This window comes from Mauremys reevesii, linkage group 7, assembly GCF_016161935.1.
Source record: "Mauremys reevesii isolate NIE-2019 linkage group 7, ASM1616193v1, whole genome shotgun sequence".
NCBI lineage: Eukaryota > Metazoa > Chordata > Testudines > Geoemydidae > Mauremys > Mauremys reevesii.
The window spans coordinates 74,709,948-74,730,166 of NC_052629.1; the positions used below are offsets into that span (position 1 = coordinate 74,709,948).

The following is a 20,219-nucleotide window of genomic DNA, read 5'->3' on the forward strand; positions in this document are numbered from 1 at the left end:
GGGAGGGGCCCCAGGACTGGCCACAGCAAGAAGGTGACATAAGGCCATTCAGTGCTTTTAGACAGTGTAATTGTATTGGGTGGGGCCCTGTAGGCCTGGCCCTTAGTGGCACACCAGGCTCCTACTAGCACCCAGGACAGGCATGTTGCAGCTGTGGCCCCCTGCTTTCTGCTGCTCCAGCATGGAGGCCCCCCCCCAGCAGCCTCCTCAGAGCCCAGCAGCCCATGAAGGCCTAGTACTGCTCCCTGCTGTGACTCTCTCCCAGGCACCCTGGCAGAGATGCTGTGCCAGCAAAACCATTTCCTATGCTTCCCCCCCCCCCCCCCCCGCCCCAAAAATGCAGGGCTCTGCTCCAAGAAACAGTGTTAACAGTTCAGTAGCAAGGGAGCTGGCCTAGCCCAGCTGCTACATGATGATGCGAGGCTCTGGCACCGACTCTGCGATGGACTTGTGTGGCAGCACGTTGGCCCCGTTGAGATAGAGCTCATCATTGACGATGACATCCTCGCCCAGCACTGTCACGTTCTCCATCCGCACCTAACCGAGACAGGCCATCTGTCAGCCAGGCCCCACCACATGCTCCCTGCATCCAAGGCAGCATGTCTTCCACAGCCACCCAACTCTGAGCTACCTCTCCTGGCTCCTGCTTGGGCCCCTCCCCCCCCACAACAAGCTGGGGCCATAGGCTGGAGGAGCGATGGGACCCACCACCACCACTGCAGCCAGGCACAACAGCAGCCCCCTATTCTCAGGGCTAGGAGCAGCTTGGCCCCTCCCATAGCTGCTCCCAGAGGAGGGATGAACTGGGATCTGGTCTCTCTAACTCCAGCCTGCCCTAAAGCCAGATTCTCCACCCCAGAGGTGGGGGCGAGGATACAAACTCCAGCTGCCACCTCTGTTCTTGTGCAGGAAGGGACTGTGTCATGGGCCTTGTTGCCACTGTGTGCCCTGCCCCCCCCCCCCAGGCCAGCCAAGCATAGCCCCCTCCAATGCCCCCCAAAAGAAAATTGGTCACAGCCATGACTCACCAGGGAGCACCAGCAGCCATGTGTAGAGTCAACTACCCAGCAAGTGTCTGTGATAGACACACAGCCAGCCCCTTGGCTGCTAGGCCCTACTGAAGGCATGTGCCAGCCTACCAGGTAACTCACCCACTGGCCAACAGATGACAGCCAGCCAACAATGCAGGACTCTAGCCAGGCGTGGGAGCGGATACGGGAGCCTTTCAGGATGGTGCAGCGCTTGATCCGTACCCCATCCTCCACCACCACCTCAGCCCCAATGGTGACATTGGGGCCAATTGTGCAGTTCTCACCGATCTGAGCACTTGGGTCCTGGAAAGGAAGAGCGAGGTGGGTGTGGGCCCACACTACATGGGCAGCTGCCTGCCCTGGCACCAATCCCCACTGCTCCAGCCCTCATGGTGCTAGGGGTGTCTGGCCAGGGCTGGCACGTATGCTTCAGATGCATGGCTGAAGGAGCTGCCCTCTGAGAACAGAGCAGATGGCTAAGCAAGGAGAGCCATGGACCCAAGTCCTGGCTGATTCTCTATCAGCATAGGGGACCCTCACCCAGCAGCAGGGAGCTCCCTGGTTCAAGGCAGCCCTGTGCTAGGAGATACCAGCCCAAAGGAATCACACTCCCAGCCTGCTCTGCTGGAGGAGGCCCCATAGCTCTCCCATAGAGATGAGAGCCTGCCAGCACCCCCACTCCCAAATACTGCACCTGCCAGTACTTAGGCTCAGATGCCAGACCTGGTAGCCCAGCAAGGGCCTGCTCCTCAGGTCAGTTGCTGAGCTCACTGTAACCCCCACTGTTGCAGGCAGGCAAGAGAGAGAGGGGAGTCTCCACCCCAGGCTCCCCCCTTCCCAGTAGCCAATCCCAGGGTCATCCTGTCCCTACATAACCACGCCTTGGCACGGAGTCCTGCATGAGAGGGGGTAGCTACCTCTAAGGGGGGGAAGTGCTGTTACAGATGCTTTCAATAGCCTGTACCCTCAGAAGGGGCCAGCCCACCTCGCTCAGCCCATGCAAACTGTTTTGGGGGAGTTGCAGGGCTCAGCCATGCTCAGAGACCTTCTCAGGACCCCAGTGACAGCACAGCTCTTGGGCTACTCCCTATGCCCATCCCTCACCTTTCTGGGACCTGCTCAGCCAGCAAGACTGCAAGTTTTTTAGCACTCCACAGAGCTCTGCCTGACCCTTGGGATGAGTATGGCGTGTACTTGCTATGGGCCTGTTTGACTGAAGTGTATAGTGTGGGCTGGTTGGGTACCATGTGCTGAGGTTAGCTGAGAGCTTCGATCCCTAAGTCCTGAACCCTTAACCAGAGGGCAGAGCCACTCGGGTAGAAAAGCCAGCTCCAAAGAGAGTGAGCAAGAGAGCCAGATATACTTTCTATTCTCTAAAGTTAGGTCAAGAAAGACTCCCCTCTCCCACCACAGGCTCCAAGAGTACAAATACTGCAGGCAAGAGTACAAGTCCAGCAGCAGAGCGGGGGCTCTCCAGTTTACTGCACTGAGTGCAGGATGGATGATTACCTGCCTCATGGGCACATGGCTGCAAGCAGCTCCTGGCCCTCAGAGACTGGAGTGGCTGAACCAATGGAGCTAAGGGAGATAGAACAGTACAACATCAAGCCTTCTGGGACACAGCAGAGCTGACCCACCCTTAGTCTGACAGCCTCTGGGCTTCTGAGGAGGATGAAGGTCTCAGGGAAAGAGAGCATCAAGCTGGAGCGGAAGGCAATAAACCCTTACTTGGGACCCTCATCTCACACCAAGGACACTCTTCCAGGGGAAGGGACTCCACTAATTAGGAAGAGACAGGTAATAGTAATGGGGGATTCAATTATTAGAACAGCTTGGTTTGTGAGAAGCACATCGTGAATTACCTGCCAGGTGCAAAGGTTGCAGCTCTCAAGACAGATGTATGTGCAGTGCTTGGGAGGGGCTTGTGGTCATGCTACATGTAGGTACCAGTGACATAGGGCAAGGCAGATGAGATCCTGGAGGCCAAATGTAGGCTGCTAGGTAAGAGGCTAGAATCCAGGAAAAGGGAAGTGCTCTGTTACACTGAAATGTTTCCAATTCCACATGCAGGGCCAGACAGGCAGAACTGCAGGGTCTCATTGGATGAGGGGCTTAGGTTTATTAGGGAAAGAAGGAGCCAATACTCGAAGGAGGGGCTCCACCTAACCCAAACAGAACCAGATTGTGGGCATGTCAAATTAGAAAGGTTGCAAAGGAGTTTTTAATCTAAGGGCTGAGGGAAAGCTGACATGGTTTGGGCAGACACATCCCTTAGGGGAGGATCTACTAATGGGGATTCCCTATGTCCTAGTAAAGAGGCGAGGACAAAAGTTGATAAAGTGCAAGTAGGAACTGAAGAGAAACAGTCAAATGAAAGAGTCCCATTCAATTATATCACAAAGGCAGACAACCAAATATTGACCAGTTTTATATGCGCTTGTATACAAATGCAAGAAGTCTAAATACTAAGATGAGAGAACTTGAGTGCCTAGTGTTAAATTATGATAATGGGACACAGTAATACCAGGATATGTGTGTGTATATATATATATATATATATATATATATATATATATGTTGTAATGACAGCAGGTCGTGCTAGTGGGGGAGTGTAAAAGAAAACAGAGTGAAACTTGTAAAAATCTTAAATTAATCAAACAGCACCACAGAACTGCTGTGGATAGAAATTCCATGTTTGAATAATAAGAGTATAGCAGTGGGAATATACCACCTGACCAGGATAGTGACAGAGATTATGAAATGCTGATAGAGATTAGAAGTGAATATAGTTGAACCGCTTGGTGAGAGTGTCAATAATGTAATTAAATTTAACATCGGGGGGGGGGGGGGGGGGGGAAATAAAAGGAACTCATCATAGTAGCATTTAACTTCAAAAAAGGGAATTACACAAAAATGAGGAAGCTAATTAAACAGAAATTAAAACTAATCGTTTCAGTAGTAAAATGCCTGCAAACTGCATGAAAACGCTTTAAAACACCATATTAGAGGCGTAAATGTATACCACAAAAAAAAAAAATACAGTAACTCCTCACTTAAAGTCATCCTGGTTAACATTGTTTCGTTGCTGATCAATTAGGGAACATGCTCATTTAAAGTTGCACAATGGTCCCTTATAATGTTGTTTGGAAGCCGCCTGCTTTGTCCACTGCTTGCAGAAAGAGCAGCCCATTGGAGCTAGCTGGTGGGGGCTTGGAACCAGGGTGGACTAGCAGCCCCCCCCATCAGCTCCCCTAAGTTCCCTGTGCAGCAGCCGCCCAGCAGGCTACCAATTGTCAGCAGTTCAGCTGTCCCTCTCCCCACTGCCATGTGCTGCTCCTGCCCTCCCTTGGAGCTGCTCCTGGGAGCCTACTGCTTGCTGTGTGGGGGTGGGTTGAGGCTAATGTCAGCAGTGGGTTCCCCTGCTCCTGCTCCTGCCCCCTGCTTACCTCTTCTCCATATAGAGCAGGGTGGGGACAGGATGGAGAGAGCTTGCTGGCCACAGCTGCTGTCTCAACTTGCTGATATACTTAAAAAGGAAATGTACTTAGAGTGGGGTCAGCATACTTAAAGAGGCAATGCACATCTCTCTCTCCCACACACAGGGTATGTGTCTGTCTGCCATGCTGTCTCCCCTCCCTCCATCTGTGGTGCCTTGTAGAGTGTGAGGCTACATTAACAACAATGTGTTAACCCTGGAGGGCTCGGCTGAATGCTAGTTCATCATTTAGCACCAAGGCATTCCCTGGGAAATATCCCACTCTCTTCTACCCTCTGACTTCACCACCTCAACCAAGCTTCACAATCATCATTGCTGTGTACAGTATTAATTTGTTTAAAACTTATACTGTGTGTGTGTGTGTATATATATATATATATAGAGAGAGAGAGAGAGAGAGAGAGAGATGGATAGATAGTTTTTTGTCTGGTAAAAAAAATTTCCCTGGAACCTAACCCCCCTTATTTACATTAATTCTTATGACGAAATTGGATTCACTTAAAGTTGCATTTTTCAGGAACATAACTACAACATTAAGCAAGGAGTTACTGTAGTAAGGGGAACAAAAAATTACTACATGGCTAACCAACAGAGTAAAAGGCATGCTTTATAAATTAGAAGTCAAATCCTACTGAGGCAAATAGGAGCCTAAACTCTGGCAAGTGAAATGTAAAATTATAATTAACATAAGAACAGCCATACTGAATTGGACCAACGGTTCATTTAACCCAGTATCCTGTCTGCAAACAGTGGCCAATGCCGGGTGCTTAAGAAGGAATGAATGAATGAGACAGCTGAAAAAATAATTTGAAGAGTAATTAGCAAAAGAGAAAAACTGCCAGTAAAAAAATCCTTTAAGTCCATCAGAAGCAGGAAGCCTTCCAAACAATCAGTGGGGCCACTAGATCATCAAGGTGCCAAAGGAGCACTTGGACTTTCAGAAAGCCTTTGACAAGGTCCCTCACCAAAGGCTCTTAAGCAAAATAAGCTGTCATGGGATAAGAGGGAAGGCCCTCATGGATCACCAATTAGTTAACAGGAAACAGAGTAGGAATTAATGTCAGTTTTCACAGTGGGCAGAGGTAAATAGCAGGGTACCCTGAAAATCTGTACTGGGACCAGTGCTCTTCAATATATTTGTAAATGATCTGGAAAATGGGTAAATAGTGAGGAGGCAAAGTTTGTAGATGATGCAAAATAATTTAAGATAGTTAAGTACAAAGCAGACTGAGAAGCGTTACAAAGAGATCTCCTACAACTGGGTGACTGGGCAACAAAATGGCAGATGAAATTAAATGTTGATCGCCATATTTCGGTTCGGGAAGGAATTTTCCTCCAGGGCAGATTGGTAGAGGCCTTGGAGGTTTTTCGCCTTCGTCTGCAGCATGGGGCACGGGTCACTTGCTGGAGGATTCTCTGCAGCTTGAGGTCTTCAAACCACGATTTGAGGACTTCAATAACTCAAACATAGGCTAGGGGTTTGTTACAGGAGTGGGTGGGTGAGATTCTGTGGCCTGCATTGTGCAGGAGGTCAGAGTAGATGATCATAATGGTCCCTTCTGACCTTAAAGTCTATGAGTCTAAATACAAAGTAATGCACATTGGAAAACAATCCCAACTATACATACAAAATAATGGGATCTAAGTTAGCTATTCCCACTCAAGAAAGAGATATTGGAGTAACTGTGGGTAGTTCTCTGAAAACATCCACTCAATGTGCACCAGCAGTCAAGAAAGTGAACAGAATGTTGGGAATCATTAGGAAAGGGAGAGAGAATATGACAGAAATATATGCCACTATATGAAGCCATGGTACGCCCACACTTTGAACAGTGTGTGTATTCTGGTTGCCCCATCTCAAAAAAGATATATTAGAATTGGAAAAGGTTCAGAGAAGGGCAACAAAAATTATTAGGGGTATAGATCAGCTTCCATAGGAGGAAAGATTAAAAAGACTAGGACTGATCAGCTTGCAAAAGAGACCTCTAAGGGATGATATGATGGAGGTTTATAAAATCATGGCTGGTGTGGAATAGGTGAATATGGAAGTATTATTTACCTCTTCACATAACACCAGAATCAGGGGTCACCCAATGAAATGAATAGACAGCAGGTTTAAAACAAACATTCTTCACACAATGCACAGTCAACCTGGGGAACTCATTCACAACACCCCCTGGCAAGGCCAAAACTATAACTGAGTTCCAAAAAAGAATGAGATCAGTCCATCAGTGGCTATTAGCCAAGATGGTCAGTTATGCAACCCAAGCACCAGGTGTCCCTAGCCTCTGACTGCCAGAAGCTGGGACTGGACAACAGGGGATGGATCACTTGATAATGGCCCTTTTCTGCTCACCCTCTCTGAAGCACCTGGCATTGGCCATTGTCGGAAGAAAGGACAGTGGAGTAGCTGGACCTTTGGTCTGACCTAGTGTGGCCGTTCTTATGTTCTGTTCTTTTCACTGCCTCCCTGTGGGCTGGGCCCCAGGCACTGCGCAAGGCAGAGAATTAGAGCCAGCCCCTTTCTTTGGGCTGGAAAGCATGAGCCTAGATGGCCCCTTGGCCAGGACTAGCCCAGGCTGTTGTCAGAACAGCAAGACCACTGTCTCAGCTTCCTCAGACAGGGCCCAGGCAGCCCACACTCCCTGTCTGGGAGGGTCCAGGCCCAATGGGATGAGGGACCTGGCTGGGCTGGCCATAGCAGGCCTGCTGGGGTCCCACATGGGCTGCACAGGTTGGAGGCCAGTGCTAGTTAGTGTTCTGGGTCTGAATTTCCTAGCAGACAGCAGCAGAGCTCAGCAAGCCAAAGCTCATGGCCCGCTACAGAGCCCTACCATCAGGAGCCACATGAGCCGGCTCAGCAACCAGGGAACGGGGCGAGGCCAGCAGCAGGGTGACCAGAGTACTGCAAGCCCACCACGGGGTGTCACACTGGGGATGCATCTATACCCAACCATGTCAGGATGGAAGCAGCACCCCAAGCACACCGCTGGGTGGAGGAGCACAGGCACTCACCACCAGCACGTTCCCCACGAAGCCAGGGCCCGTGTGCAGCCTCTCTGGGTGCTGGACCCTCAGCGACTGCAGGAACATGCACATGCCCGTCAGAAAGTCCTTGGGCTGCCCAATGTCCATCCAGAAGCCTGTAGGGACAGAGCAGCACTCACAGCCTACAGGGAGGGAAACAGGAACATGCCAAACCCCCGCAATAAGCACAGGAGATTCCCCCCATCCTTCTGGATGGGCCCAGAGAAGGCAGCTCATATACCCACTTGATGCCACTGGCGCAAGAGGCACACAGATGTGGGCCAGGAGAGTTCCTTTGTGCTGGGGTGGGGGTGGGGGGTGGGAAAAGAGATGAATGTCTCCTTTACTCCGGGGCTGGGAAGGGGTCTCAGCGGGGTCCCTTACCCTGCAGCTCCATGGCATACAGCTCCGCATCCTGAGCCATCACCGGGAAGATCTCCTTCTCTATGGAGGTGGGCCGCAGCTACAGACAGACACACAGGGCCCAGTCAGGGGCATCTCCTCCAGCCTGGTGCTCCCGTTTACCCAGAGTACACAGCCTCCCAGTTCCCACAATGCCCTGCAAGCACGTGGCTGTTAAATCTACATGCAGCCTAGAGATTCCAGATGGTCATAAGTGCTCCTGGATGGGCCTGGTCTCTGCCTTCATCCCCCTGGGCTCCACCTGATCTGGCTCAGTGCCCCAACTGCTGGGAATCCCCCCCCTTCCACAGCCTCCTCTGTCTCCTGGAAAAACCCCAGCCCAACACAGCCTCCACCTGCCCTCTGCTACACATGCACACAAACCCGGGGAGGAAGGGGGTGCAGACCAGGAGACATGCCTGCATCCCTCCCTCCCACTCCCAGCCATCACTCTCCCTGCTGAAGGCTGTGCCCACAGCTGGCCAGCTCCCTACCTGGATCCTGTGCAGGAGGCTGGGGCTGAAGATGTACATGCCGGCATTTATCTTATTTGAGACAAACACCTGGGGTTTCTCCACGAAGCGGTGGATGCGTCCTGTCTCGGCTTCGCACACCACCACCCCGTACTTGGAGGGCTCCTCCACCTTTGTCACCTGCAAGGCAAAGTCACTGCAAGGCACCTCCCTGCGGAATGACTGAGGGAAGAGCAGGTGGGCTCTGCCAGGCACTACATTGGCCAGGAAAGGGGCCAGGGCTGTTGCCCCTTTTTACAGACAGGGAAACTGAGGAGTGGGGAAAGGACTTGGCCAGGATTGCACAGCCAGTAGTACAATTTCAACCAGCTGTACTTGCGGGGAGGGGGGGGGGGGGGAGCGGCGGGGGCAGCAGGTTTGTATAATTTTTGGTGGTGCCCAGAAAGGGGCCAAGTCCACCCCCCCTGCCCCGCCCACCTGCCTAAGGCTTTGGGAGAGGGTTTGGGATGCAGGCTCTAGGTAGAAGCTTGGGTGCGGGAGGAGTGCGGGCTCTAGGATGGAGTTTGGCTGCTGGGGGCAGGCTTTGGGCTGGGGGAGGAGGCTGGGGTGCAGAAGGGGGTGCAGGAGGAGGTTTGGGTGTTGGGTGCAGGCTCTGGGAGGGGGGTTGGGTGCTGCGTGCAGGCTCCACGCTGGGAGAGAGGGTTGGGGTGCAGGGCTGGGCCAGGGATGAGGAGTTTGGGATGCAGCAGGCAAGCTGCTCCAGGGCTAGGGCAGGGGACCAGAGAGGACTTCCCCCCAGCCCTCTCCCCGCCAGCAGCAGTGAGCTACTGGTGGAGCCAGGCCCTCCATACAACTCGCCACCCCTAGGGAAGGGTCATAAAGGCAGCGGCAGGGCTGTGCTTCATGCCCCGGGGGGCTGATAAGGTGATCAGTCCCCCGACCACGAAGCGTTGTCCTTGCCAGTAGCACCAGCCTCTTCCCAGGGGGGAACTGAGGTGGGCCTTAGCCCCTCACATTTCACCAAGAAGCCCTGCCCCCTGCTCCTCCTCTTCCTTCTGAGGCCCCACCCCCTGGCTAGGCCAGAAGCATGGCCATGGTAATAGCTGCCCAGAGAGCCTAGGCAATTGTGGGATACCCCAGACCCTCCATCTAGTCTGGGTGGCACACTTCTAGGGGCAGGAACACAGGCTGGGGGTTGCTCTTGGGCACCCTGGCCCCCCCACCCAGGGCAGGTGGAGGGTCCTGGGATCCCCACAGCAGCCTGGGCAGCTCTTATCCTGGCCCGGCTCCAGCTTCAAGCCATGCCAGGGAGTGGGGTTGGGGGGCATGGCCCTCCATTTTTACACAGGATCCAGCGCTCCTGGCTGTGCTCCTAAAAACCCAGGAACAAGTGCAGAATGGTACGCCAAGTCAGTAGGGGGTGGCAGGAGCCAGTCCTGTGCCGACCCCCTGGATCCAGCCCTGGGCACTCACCACGATGGAGCCCTCCTTGCCGTGGTGCTTGTGGAAGCGCACCATGTCTGTGAAGGGGAAGTCGCAGATCACGTCGCTATTTAGGACGAAGAAAGGCTCCGAACTCTCAGTCAGCAGCTCCCGGGCCAGCGCCAGGGGCCCCGCTGTGAAGGGAACACGGCTCAGAGAGAGCTGGCAGAGGGGCAAGGCCACCCACTGCTCCCCAAGGTGGATACAACAGCTGCCAGCAAGCTCTGGCTCTACCCTGTGCTGAGCCAGCCACTTAGCTTCAGTTTTATGCAAACGGGTAGCGTTCGAATGAGAAGCCTCACTCCGTCCCTGTAAACTGCATGAGCCATGGGTGGCAGGTTTGTAGAAATTTTGGTGGTGCCCAGAATCTGCCCCCCAAAACTCCACCCCCCACCTGCCCAAGGCTCTGGGAGGGAGTTTGGGGATGGGAGGAGGTGTGGAGGGAGGGTGTACAGGCTTGGGGAGGGAGGAGGTGCAGGGGTGGGGCTGGGGGTGAGAGGTTTGGAGTGTGGGAGCGTGCTCAGGGCTATGGCAGAGGGTTGGGGTGTGGGGTGAGGGCTGTGGGGTTCATGATGCAGGAGGGGGCTCAGGGCTATGGCAGAGGATTGGGGTGCAGGGGGATGAGGGCTGGGGATGAGGGGTTTGGGGTGTGGGAGGGGCTCAGGGAGAGGGTAGGGGTGTAGGGGGCGAGGGCTCTGGGGTGGGGCAGGGCTGGGGATGAGTTTGGGGTGCAGGCAGGCTGCTCCGGGACAGGGGTCAGAGAGGAGGACTCCCCCCAGCCCTTTCCCTGCCGGCAGCAGTGAGCTCTGGGGGAGGGGCCCCCTTTTCCTGCCCTCCTCCAGCAGCACACTCACCCCCACCACTGTCACTGCATGTGCTCCTAGGGCCCCTTTCAGGTCCAGGAATCTCCCTCGCCTCCCCCATGGTGGGTGCCGGGGGGTGCTGCGTGCGCCTCCTCCCATGCTGTTGCCCCTGATTGTAGCCTCACTGGGGGTGGGGGATGGGGATGCCACCTTGCCCAGCCTGGAGCAGGAGCAGTGATTGCGGGTGGGGGAGGGAGTGCTCTGCTGGTGGAGGGTCCCACCAGAAAAGGGAAGGGTCTGAGGGGGAAGGGAAGGCTCAGAGTCAGTCTGCCCTGGCAGTTGAGATGGGGTCACTAGGACAGGCTTGACAAAATCCTGGCTGGGATGATTTAGTTGGGAATTGGTCCTGCTTTGAGCAGGGGGTTGGACTAGATGACCTCCTGAGGTCCCGTCCAATCCTGATATTCTATGATTCTATGACCCATGCGGCAGCAGTTGCTGCAGGGAGGCAAGCTACACGGAAGAGGCAGGGACACTCTGCTCTCTCCGGGGCCCAGGGACATGCACGGGGCCAACAAGGGGGAGCTGGGGGACAGTTGGGGGAGACACGGGGGGGGCACCCAGCCCCAAACATTGGTGGAGCTGGGCCCCTGGGCTCTGAATATTGCTGGTGCCCGGGCACCACATGGGTATATAACTTGCCGCCCATGAGGTAGTTGGGCCCCTTGGCCGACCCTGCAGGGGGCCCCATTGAGCATGTGGAATGGGCACAGACTCACCTGTGCCCAGTGGCTCCTTTTCATGGGACAGGGAGATGCGAATGCCCAGCTGAGAAAGGTAACAGAATCCAAGGTCAGGAAGATGCATTGCACCAATGGCCATTCGCTGCCCCCAACGCCACGCTACTCTGCCCAACCCCCTGCCCCTCCCACATAGCCCTCCCCTCCCCACATAGCCCTCCTCCTCCCCAGCCCCGCCCCGCCCCGCCCACGCCCCGCGCTGTGACCCGGTAGCTCCCTGCGCCCCCAGCCTCACCCGCTGCTCCTGCTCCCGCATCGACCCCTCCAGCACCTCCGACATGTAGCTGACAGCCAGGATCACGTGATCGACGCCCGCCTGCCGGGGAAGGGGAAAGCGCGTCAGCGGCGGGGGCCTGGGATCCGCCGGGGCGGGGTTCGGGGCCCGGGCCCGGCCCTACCTGGCGCAGAGCCTCCAGCTGGTGCAGCAGTATGGGCTTGTTGCAGAACTCCACCAGCGGCTTCGGGGTGCTGAGCGTCAGCGGCCGCAGCCGGGTGCCGTAGCCACCCACCAGGATCAGCGCCTTCATCGCCCTTTGCGGGGAGGGAGCCGCCACGTCAGGCTGGCGCGCGAGGGGGCAGGGCCCGCTCCGCCCCCTTTCCGGGTCCCGCCCCCTGTCCGACCGTCACCCCGGCCCAGCCCGCGCTCGTTCACCGGCCTCGCCACCTGTCCGGCTCCGCCGCGCCCCTCAGGCGGGGGAAGCCCAGGCCGGGCCGCGCACCAATCCCAGCCGCAGACGTGTCTCTCTACCCTGTCGGCCAATCACGCAGCACGCAACGGCAGTGCCATAGTAACCGCAGACGTCACAGCAGCGACTCTCGCGCGCGGGGCGACGGTCTGGCGCAGGAACACTCACGTCTCAGGAGCCAGGGCAAATCCCGCCCCTCGCGTAGTGGTGCGGGCTGGTTCCGTCAGAGCGGTGTCGCGAGCTGCTCGTAGCTAGGGCACGCGGCACCCCGCCAGGCAGCTCCGGCCGGGGGCAGTGTGCCAGGGTAGGGCGGAGGAGGTGAGGTGTTTCTAGCCCAGGGTGGCTGTGCCAGGGCAGGGCTAGCGAGGAGGCTGCACACAGGCGCTATGGAAGCCTAAGTAGAGTCAGAACAGGCTGTATCCTGACATCTGGTGGTGAGCTGTGGAAAAGGACTTTAGGGGCTGATCTCATTTGTGTGTGCACAGCCACCCTGCCTAGCCTGAACGTAAGAGCGGATGGACTGGCTGAGACCAAAGGTCTATCTAACCCAGTATCCTGTCTACTGCCAGTGGCCAATGCCAGGTGCCCCAGAGGGAATGAACAGAACAGGTTATCATCAAGTGATCTCTATCCTGCCATCCATCTCCATCCTCTGACAAACAGAGGCTAAGGGACACCATTCGTTATCCATCCTGGCTAATAGCCATTCATGGACTTCACCACCATGAATTTATCCAGTTCTCTTTTAAACACTGTTATAGTCCTAGCCTTCACAACCTCCTCAGGCAAGGAGTTCCACAAGTTGACTGTGCACTGTGTGAAGAACTTCCTTTTATTTGTTTTAGACCTGCTGCCCATTCATTTCATTTGGTGGCCCCTAGTTCTTGTATTATGGGAATAAGTAAATAACTTTTCATTATCTACTTTCTGCACATCACTCATTGTATATACCTCTATCATAGAATCATAGAATCTCAGGGTTGGAAGGGACCTCAGGAGGACATCTAGTTCAACCCCCTGCTCAAAGCAGGACCAAACCCAACTAAATCATCCCAGCCAGGGCTTTGTCAAGCCTGACCTTAAAAACCTCTAAGGAAGGAGATTCCACCACCTCCCTAGGTAACCCATTCCAGTTCTTCACCACCCTACTAGTGAAAAAGTTTTTCCTAATGTCCAACCTAAACATCCCCCTCTGCAACTTGAGACCATTACTCCTTGTTCTGTCATCTTCTACCACTGAGAACAGTCTAGATCCATCCTCTTTGGAACCCACTTTCAGGTAGTTGAAAGCAGCTATCAAATCCCCCCTCATTCTTCTCTTCTGCAGGCTAAACAATCCCAGTTCCCTCAGCCTCTCCTCATAAGTCATGTGCTCCAGCCCCCTAATCATTTTTGTTGCCCTCCGCTGGACTCTCTTCAATTTATCCACGTCCTTCTTGTAGTGTGGGGCCCAAAACTGGACACAGTACTCCAAATGAGGCCTCACCAGTGCTGAATAGAGGGGAATGATCACATCCCTCGATCTGCTGGAAATGCCCCTACTTATACAACCCAAAATGCCATTAGCCTTCTTGGCAACAAGGGCACACTGTTGACTCATATTCAGCTTTTCGTCCACCGTAACCCCTAGGTCCTTTTCTGCAGAACTGCTGCCCAGCCATTCAGTCCCTAGTCTGTAGCAGTGCATGGGATTCTTCCATCCTAAGTGCAGGACTCTGCACTTGTCCTTGTTGAACCTCATCATATTTCTTTTGGCTCAATCCTCTAATTTGTCTAGGTCCCTCTGTATCCTATCCCTACCATATCCCCCCTTAGTCTCCTCTTTTCCAAGCTGAAAAGTCCTAGCCTCTTTAATCTCTCCTCATATGGGACCCTCTCCAAACCCCTAATCATTCTAGTTGCCTGATGGGACTGCTGGCCCAAATGGTCACTGACTGCTGTGAGAAGGACAGTAGAACTGTATTTGGCACTTTATGATGGAGGGACTTGCTCTCAACCAAGTAGCTGGGGACAGGTATTTGTACCTGGTAATGTAGACCCCTTCGGAGGGCCCTAAACACCACTTTGACTCCTCCTCTCTCCACTGTGTAATAACAGAGCTAATTTTGACTCCATTAGGAGTCTTGTTACATGCTGCAAGCTGAAATCACAATACCCAGGTCTAAGCATTAGACCTACTTTGAGCTAGTGGTACACTAGCACTGAGGCTCCCCTACTCCCAGCTGAAATCACTCAAGAGCTGAAATCACTAAAGAGCTAAAGTTACTAAGAGCTGAAATCACTGAGCATTGTGTTAAGTAGGGGGAGAGCCTGAAGATATATTGGTGAGTGGCTAACGGGACAGCTGGTGGAGAGAAGCAGCTCGGGGTGAAGACTGCAGCAGAACCCCACGCAGAGGCATGGCAATTGACCATCAACACGAGCAGCGGAGCACGTAAGGTGCCCCCATACCTATCCCCGTTCCGCCTATGCTGGGAGGTAGACTTGGCGGAGGAACTTCTGAACTTTGAGGGGGGCTGCATTGACTAAGGGCAGAAACTGAGGGAGGGGTGACTTTAGGTTGCTGGACTGAAGAACCACTCTGGGGCTTCACTGACCAGGGACAGAAACTGTGGAGGGGTGACATTGGGTTATTGGACTCAAGAACCAAAGGGAAGGGACACGGTCCAATCTGCTTGGGGGTGGGTCTTTGGGTTCATGGTTTGTGTTTATGAACCCTAGTTATGGTGTTTTCCCAATTTAATGTTGTGTTTAAATCTCATGTTATTAAAGATTTTTGCTACACTGAGACTCTGTGCTTGCGAGAGGGGAAGTATTGCCTCTCTGAGGCGCCCAGGGGTGTCTGTGTAATTTTCCCAGGTCACTGGGTGGGGGCTTGAGCCGGTTTTGCATTGTATTGTTGAAAGGGAACCCCTATGTGCTGAACCCGGCCCTTGCTGCTGTCAACTCGGCCTCGCAGAAGGGTTACAGAAGAAAAAGAGAGAGAAGAAAGAGAGAAAGAAAAAACCAGCTGGACCTATTAAAGAAGCAGAACCAGAACCCCCTGGCCCCAACGACTTCCATCACTCTCAAAATCCACAAATGGGAACACTTATGTCCTGCATACAGTGAGGACGATGAAATTGCTGAATATCTGACTACCTTTGAAAGACTGTAATACATGAAATCCCTTGTGGAAGCCAGTAAATAATTAACAAGGTTTTGAAGAGATCTTAATGAATGTTAGTTAGCATGAGTTAGGTTAACTGTGACCCTGGTGACGTGAGGAAGCAAGATAATGTAAGACAGAGTGAATTGTGTGAAAGTTATTACGACCTTGCAATGTGCAGTCTTGCAGTCTTGTTTTTCTAATAAGATAAGCCTTTTTGCTATGTATAAACAAAATGTAGTTGTTGCTTTTTACTGTCTGTATTATTGTTAGAAATTGTCTGTAAAAGGTATAAAGGCTTGCTGTGATTGTTTACCAGTTGAGAGACCTGTCCAGGACCCTGTGTCCTATGGCACTCTCTCCCTCCATGGTAATTACTGGAGAAATAATAAAGTATTTGATTTTGCTGCATCCAAACAAAAAGTGAGAACTGAGTTTTTCTTCAACAATTTGGGGGCTCGTCCGGGATGGCAACGCCCACGGACCCACAGACAACTACTACGGATCATTCCCCTTCGAACCCCATGGCGCCACATGAGAGGTATGAGACCTTTTGAAATCTCTATTGGGGTATCGGAGGAGGACTTTCCGTGAGGACGTCTGTCTCTCTGTTGGGCTCACGCCATCTGAACTTATTGACTGTGCAGCAGGATCAGATGCAAAGTGGTATTGGGGAGAGGCCCCAATAAGGTTAGTTTATTGCAGTACTGGGAACTGCTGAGTTGGCCAAGGAAATGCATAAGGTAATGCATAAGGTAATGCATAGGTAAATGCATTAGAATGCACCGGTGCTGAGGGGTTTTTACCGCCTCAAGAGGGGTTGTCATACCGCCTCATGGTATTGGTCCGGACCAGGTAAAGATGCATCATGGTTTAAAAAAAAAAAAAAAAAGATAAAAAGGTTGAAAAAGGGTTAAAAAAAAAGAAAGAAAAAGAAAAAGGAAGAAAAAGAGGCCTTGGTGTGTGTGTGTACACCAGTGTGAGTGGCTGTTACCGGGCTAACCCAGTAACTAGTGGATCTTTAGGAGAGCCGACCCACGGTGGGCTGACTCAGCCTGGCATAGTCCGGCGAGGAAGCTGCCTAGGTCTAGGAGTGTGTGAACCCATCTTCCCTCCCCTTTCCTTGTGAGTCTCTCCTGTGTGAGTGGAAAATGGGTAAGGGACAGTCTAAATATTCCACCTTACCCCCTAAGGGTGCCCCAGCATATTACATGTACGTACATTATGGTCCTAAAACCTGCAGGTATTTAAATGATTGGAAACTGTATACGCGTGAAAATTCATTTAAACAATGCCCATTAGAAGGTACCTTCAATCTAGATAAGATCATATATCTCAGTGGAGCTTTAATCACAAAGAAAAACCTCTGTTACAGTGTGAGCAATTTGTCTAAGGCAGGTTAATTTGAAATTCGGCTTAGCCCTGAGATAAGGGAGAAGTTGTTTTGTCTTCAAGGTCATGAATTAGTGCGGTCTATGCTAAGTGCTAAGTAAAACTGCTTCAGCCCCAGCTGGTTGTGGAAAATAAAGAGAGGCAAACAAAAAGCAGTATAAGTTACAAAACTGAGATTGCATTTGCAAAGCTTAACGGTTCAGTGAGATCCAACAGTTTTTGCAACCCTGAAGCCGGACAGGCAGCTGACCTGAACTGGAATCTCTGAAAGAGACGCCGCAGGAGATTCCAGGGTGTAAAAGAACAGCCATCCCAAGAGTGGCAGCATGTTGGAAATGCTGGACAAGCTGTATACAGGATAATCTCCCGTCCACCTATTTCCCTTCTCTGAACATTATACACAGACATGCCAGTCTGGATATGTGTAAGTATTAAAGTGGCTTAAGGCTTGGGGCATTCATATTTTTCCCGAGTGATGTGGGAGCATTCCCAACACTCTCCATTGTTGTTTTATTATTTTAATGAAGCTTTAAAATTTGATTGTATGCTCTGTCAGTTTGATCACCTGACATGAGGGATAAATTAGTAATAGGAATTTGTCACAGTTTGGTGAGCAATTGCAGAATTTACACCATCTATCTGTTTTACCCTTGTTAGTTTATGTTTGCTTTGTTTGGTACTGTTGGTGTTTTGTGTTAAGAATAGCATGATTATAGGTGAGCTCTAATAGAATAAGGAAACACTATTTGGTTTTGGTGCACTATTTAGCTTTGGCTCTGTTTTGTTTAACCGGTTACTGATGTTTTTCTGCTCTGTTCATTTGGGCGTTAGGTGTGTGAGCGGAACTGAACTTCTCGTTCATAATTCCTCAGGGTGGAAGCCATGTGTGCGATGAAGCTCTGAGGTTGTCCTGAAATTTTACAGTCCCGCCCCCCCGTAGCGGACAATATAATAGAAGTAGAAAAATTTGGCTTAGACTGTAATTTTCTTTGTTTTTTGTGTAATTTTCTTTTCTGTTTAAGTGTCAGCAGACAAATGGGTGGGTCTCTGGGTATGCCCCCAAAGGGGTTTGGATTATGTGTTAAGTGAATGGCCATGTATTTTTGCCCAGATGGCAAGCCTTACTAGGAAGGACTCAGGTAGTCTTGTGAGTAGAAATGTTTTGGGGACAAGACCAGAAGGGTGGGGGCTAGTTGAGTAGCCCACCCTCCTAGCTAAGAACTGGTTGTGGAACAAGCTAGTGTCCATGGACGGGACGATTCAGTGAGGAAAAAAGGATCGGGCCCAAGCAGGAGGGCAACAGACAGAGTGTTTGGAAAACAGGTTGGAAACTTTTGAGGGTGTAGTGGAAAGAAGGAGTAAGTGAATATAAGCATGAGGATTTCAAATACTCAGAAGGATATTTGGAATGGTGATTTGCATCGGTAAAGTGGCTGTTGGAAGGAAAAAGCAATTGATTTTTAAGGGAAAATGAAAAATTGACTCTGTGTTTGCTGGGGGGAACAGCACTTGAACTTTGTGAAAAAGCTGAAGAGAACAGTTTTTTGGTGTCTTTGATATGTTTGTGAATGAATTCAGGCAAAGAAATTATTAGATTGCACTCATTTGGCTATGAACAATTTTGTTAAATCAGTTGAAGAATGTATACAGTGCTATGTAATGACATTGTATTAGGCCCTACAGGCACTATAAGTGGTGATGTTTTCTTTCCGTGTTTAAAAGCAGGAGTTAAAAGAAATAAAAAGCAAGCCAGAGAGCATCTGTGTTAATGCAAATTAACTAACTGATAAGGTAGAGGCCGCTGAACCAGGGCTGTCTAAGAAGCACATACGAGAAAATATGGGGTAATTCCTCTGTTTTGCCTAGAATCAACAAGAGTATTTGTATATTTTAAGTATTTAACTGCCCCGAAGAGGTGGACCTCTGTTTTTTGTCTTTCAGATAATCAAAGAACATTAATGCCAGCTACACAGCATTCAACATACTATGATTTACTGGCAGTCACAATTATGTTGTGTGTTCTATGTTCTGTTTTGTGGTGTTTTGCAAAAAAATTGTTGTGTTTAATATTTTCATGAGATGGTCTGATTTGACATCAAGCGAAAATGTTGCATTGCAATGCAGATACTTGTTTTGTTCAACTTAGAGTACACAGTGTTTAGTTATATCAGAAAAATGTGATATACTAAAGTCTAATACATTTTCTTAAGTAAGAGAAAGAAACTACATTGGCCAAATCTTTTAATTGAGAATTGTTGTTAGAATTTGCATACTGACAGTCTTTGGAAGCAAGGACATGAAAAGTTAACCCACTCCCCATATTGTACGAGGGATCCTTCTGGCTACCTCAGACTTTTAGCCAGAGGGCTGGGGATGGTGGATAGCTATTGGACTAGAAGTTATATTAAGTGAACTTCTCAAAGTGGGTGTGCTTGTCCTGGCTTGTTCTTCCAAAGTTCTGTAAAAAGGTTATTTTAGTGAAAGGGTATATGTGGCATACATTGAATGATAATACTTCTGTACTGTATAACAGTACTGTTTATGTGTTCATGGTATGAAAAAGGTGTATAATTGAAGAGTAAAAGTTTCCTTTGTAGGTTAAATGAAAAAAAAGCCAAGTAGAGAATGGCTAACATGCGCTGGCCCCAGTCAAGGACACCGCTTGGCTGCCTACCAAGGGAAGGGGGGGGGGGGAAATGTTTGCTGCAGTTACACGAGATTGGTGTGCAGCGGCCAGCCCACTCTCCTCCTTGGGGACCTTTTGTAAATATTCAGATTGATTTTATTTCGATGTCTACATGTTGTGGTTATGGATATGTATTTGTTTTAGTTGATGTATTTACCAATTGGGTTAAAGCTTTTCCCTGCAGGAAAGCAGGTGTCAGGACTGTTGTGACATTTTGCTTAAAGATTTTGTGCCACGTTTTGCCATCCCTGTGGGTATCAACAGTGATCGTGGAATTCATTTTTACTGGACCGATTGTGAAGGAGTTATGTGCAACTCACTGCCCTCACCACCCACTGCTGGGACAGTGGAACGCCAGAACAGGATTTTACAGAATAAACTGGCCAGATTTGTGCTGAGACACACTTAAGGTGGCCGGATGCCCTTCTTTTGGCACTGAGGTGTATGAGAGCCATTCCCAATCGAACGACTGGACTCAGCCCTCATGAAATTTGACAGGACACCCAATGCTGACTACCAACTGCACCCCCACTGACCCCAGCTCAGATGGACATTCATTTGCTGGATAACATAATGCTTAAATATTGTCAGGCACTAATGAAATGTGTTAAGTCTTTTTATACACAGGTGATGGAAGCACTACCAAAGGATCCTGTGCAACCTTGCCACTCGTTGGAACCAGGAGCCTGGGTCTACATAAAGATCCATCAGCGAAAGACTGCCTTGGCTCCATGCTGGAAAGGCCCTTTCCCAGTCCTGCTGACTACCGACACCGCTGTGCAGTGCCACAAAC

At 51.1% G+C, this 20,219-nt stretch overlaps 1 protein-coding gene and 1 long non-coding RNA gene across 3 annotated transcripts; one reads left to right on the plus strand and one right to left on the minus strand.

Annotated features, from left to right (window-relative positions):
- Positions 1-52: 52 nt before the first annotated feature.
- On the minus strand, positions 53-12,240 carry GMPPB (GDP-mannose pyrophosphorylase B). Of its 2 annotated transcripts, none has more exons than XM_039547083.1 (9): positions 11,913-12,240; positions 11,750-11,830; positions 11,494-11,542; positions 9,903-10,045; positions 8,451-8,609; positions 7,939-8,017; positions 7,543-7,670; positions 1,152-1,334; positions 53-537 (listed from the first exon to the last, which is right to left on the minus strand). In XM_039547083.1, exons 1-9 carry the CDS (start codon positions 12,039-12,041, stop codon positions 406-408), a joined length of 1,083 nt encoding a protein of 360 aa, XP_039403017.1. In that variant the 5' UTR covers positions 12,042-12,240; the 3' UTR covers positions 53-405. The 2 variants fall into 2 exon arrangements, with proteins under 2 accessions (XP_039403017.1, XP_039403016.1); XM_039547082.1 differs by having other exon boundaries at positions 7,543-7,697.
- A 129-nt stretch (positions 12,241-12,369) lies between these two features.
- Positions 12,370-15,401, plus strand: LOC120409297. The gene is made up of 3 exons (XR_005601240.1): positions 12,370-12,634; positions 14,502-14,634; positions 15,107-15,401. It is a non-coding gene; the product is annotated as an uncharacterized LOC120409297 (long non-coding RNA).
- The last annotated feature ends 4,818 nt before the right edge of the window (positions 15,402-20,219 follow it).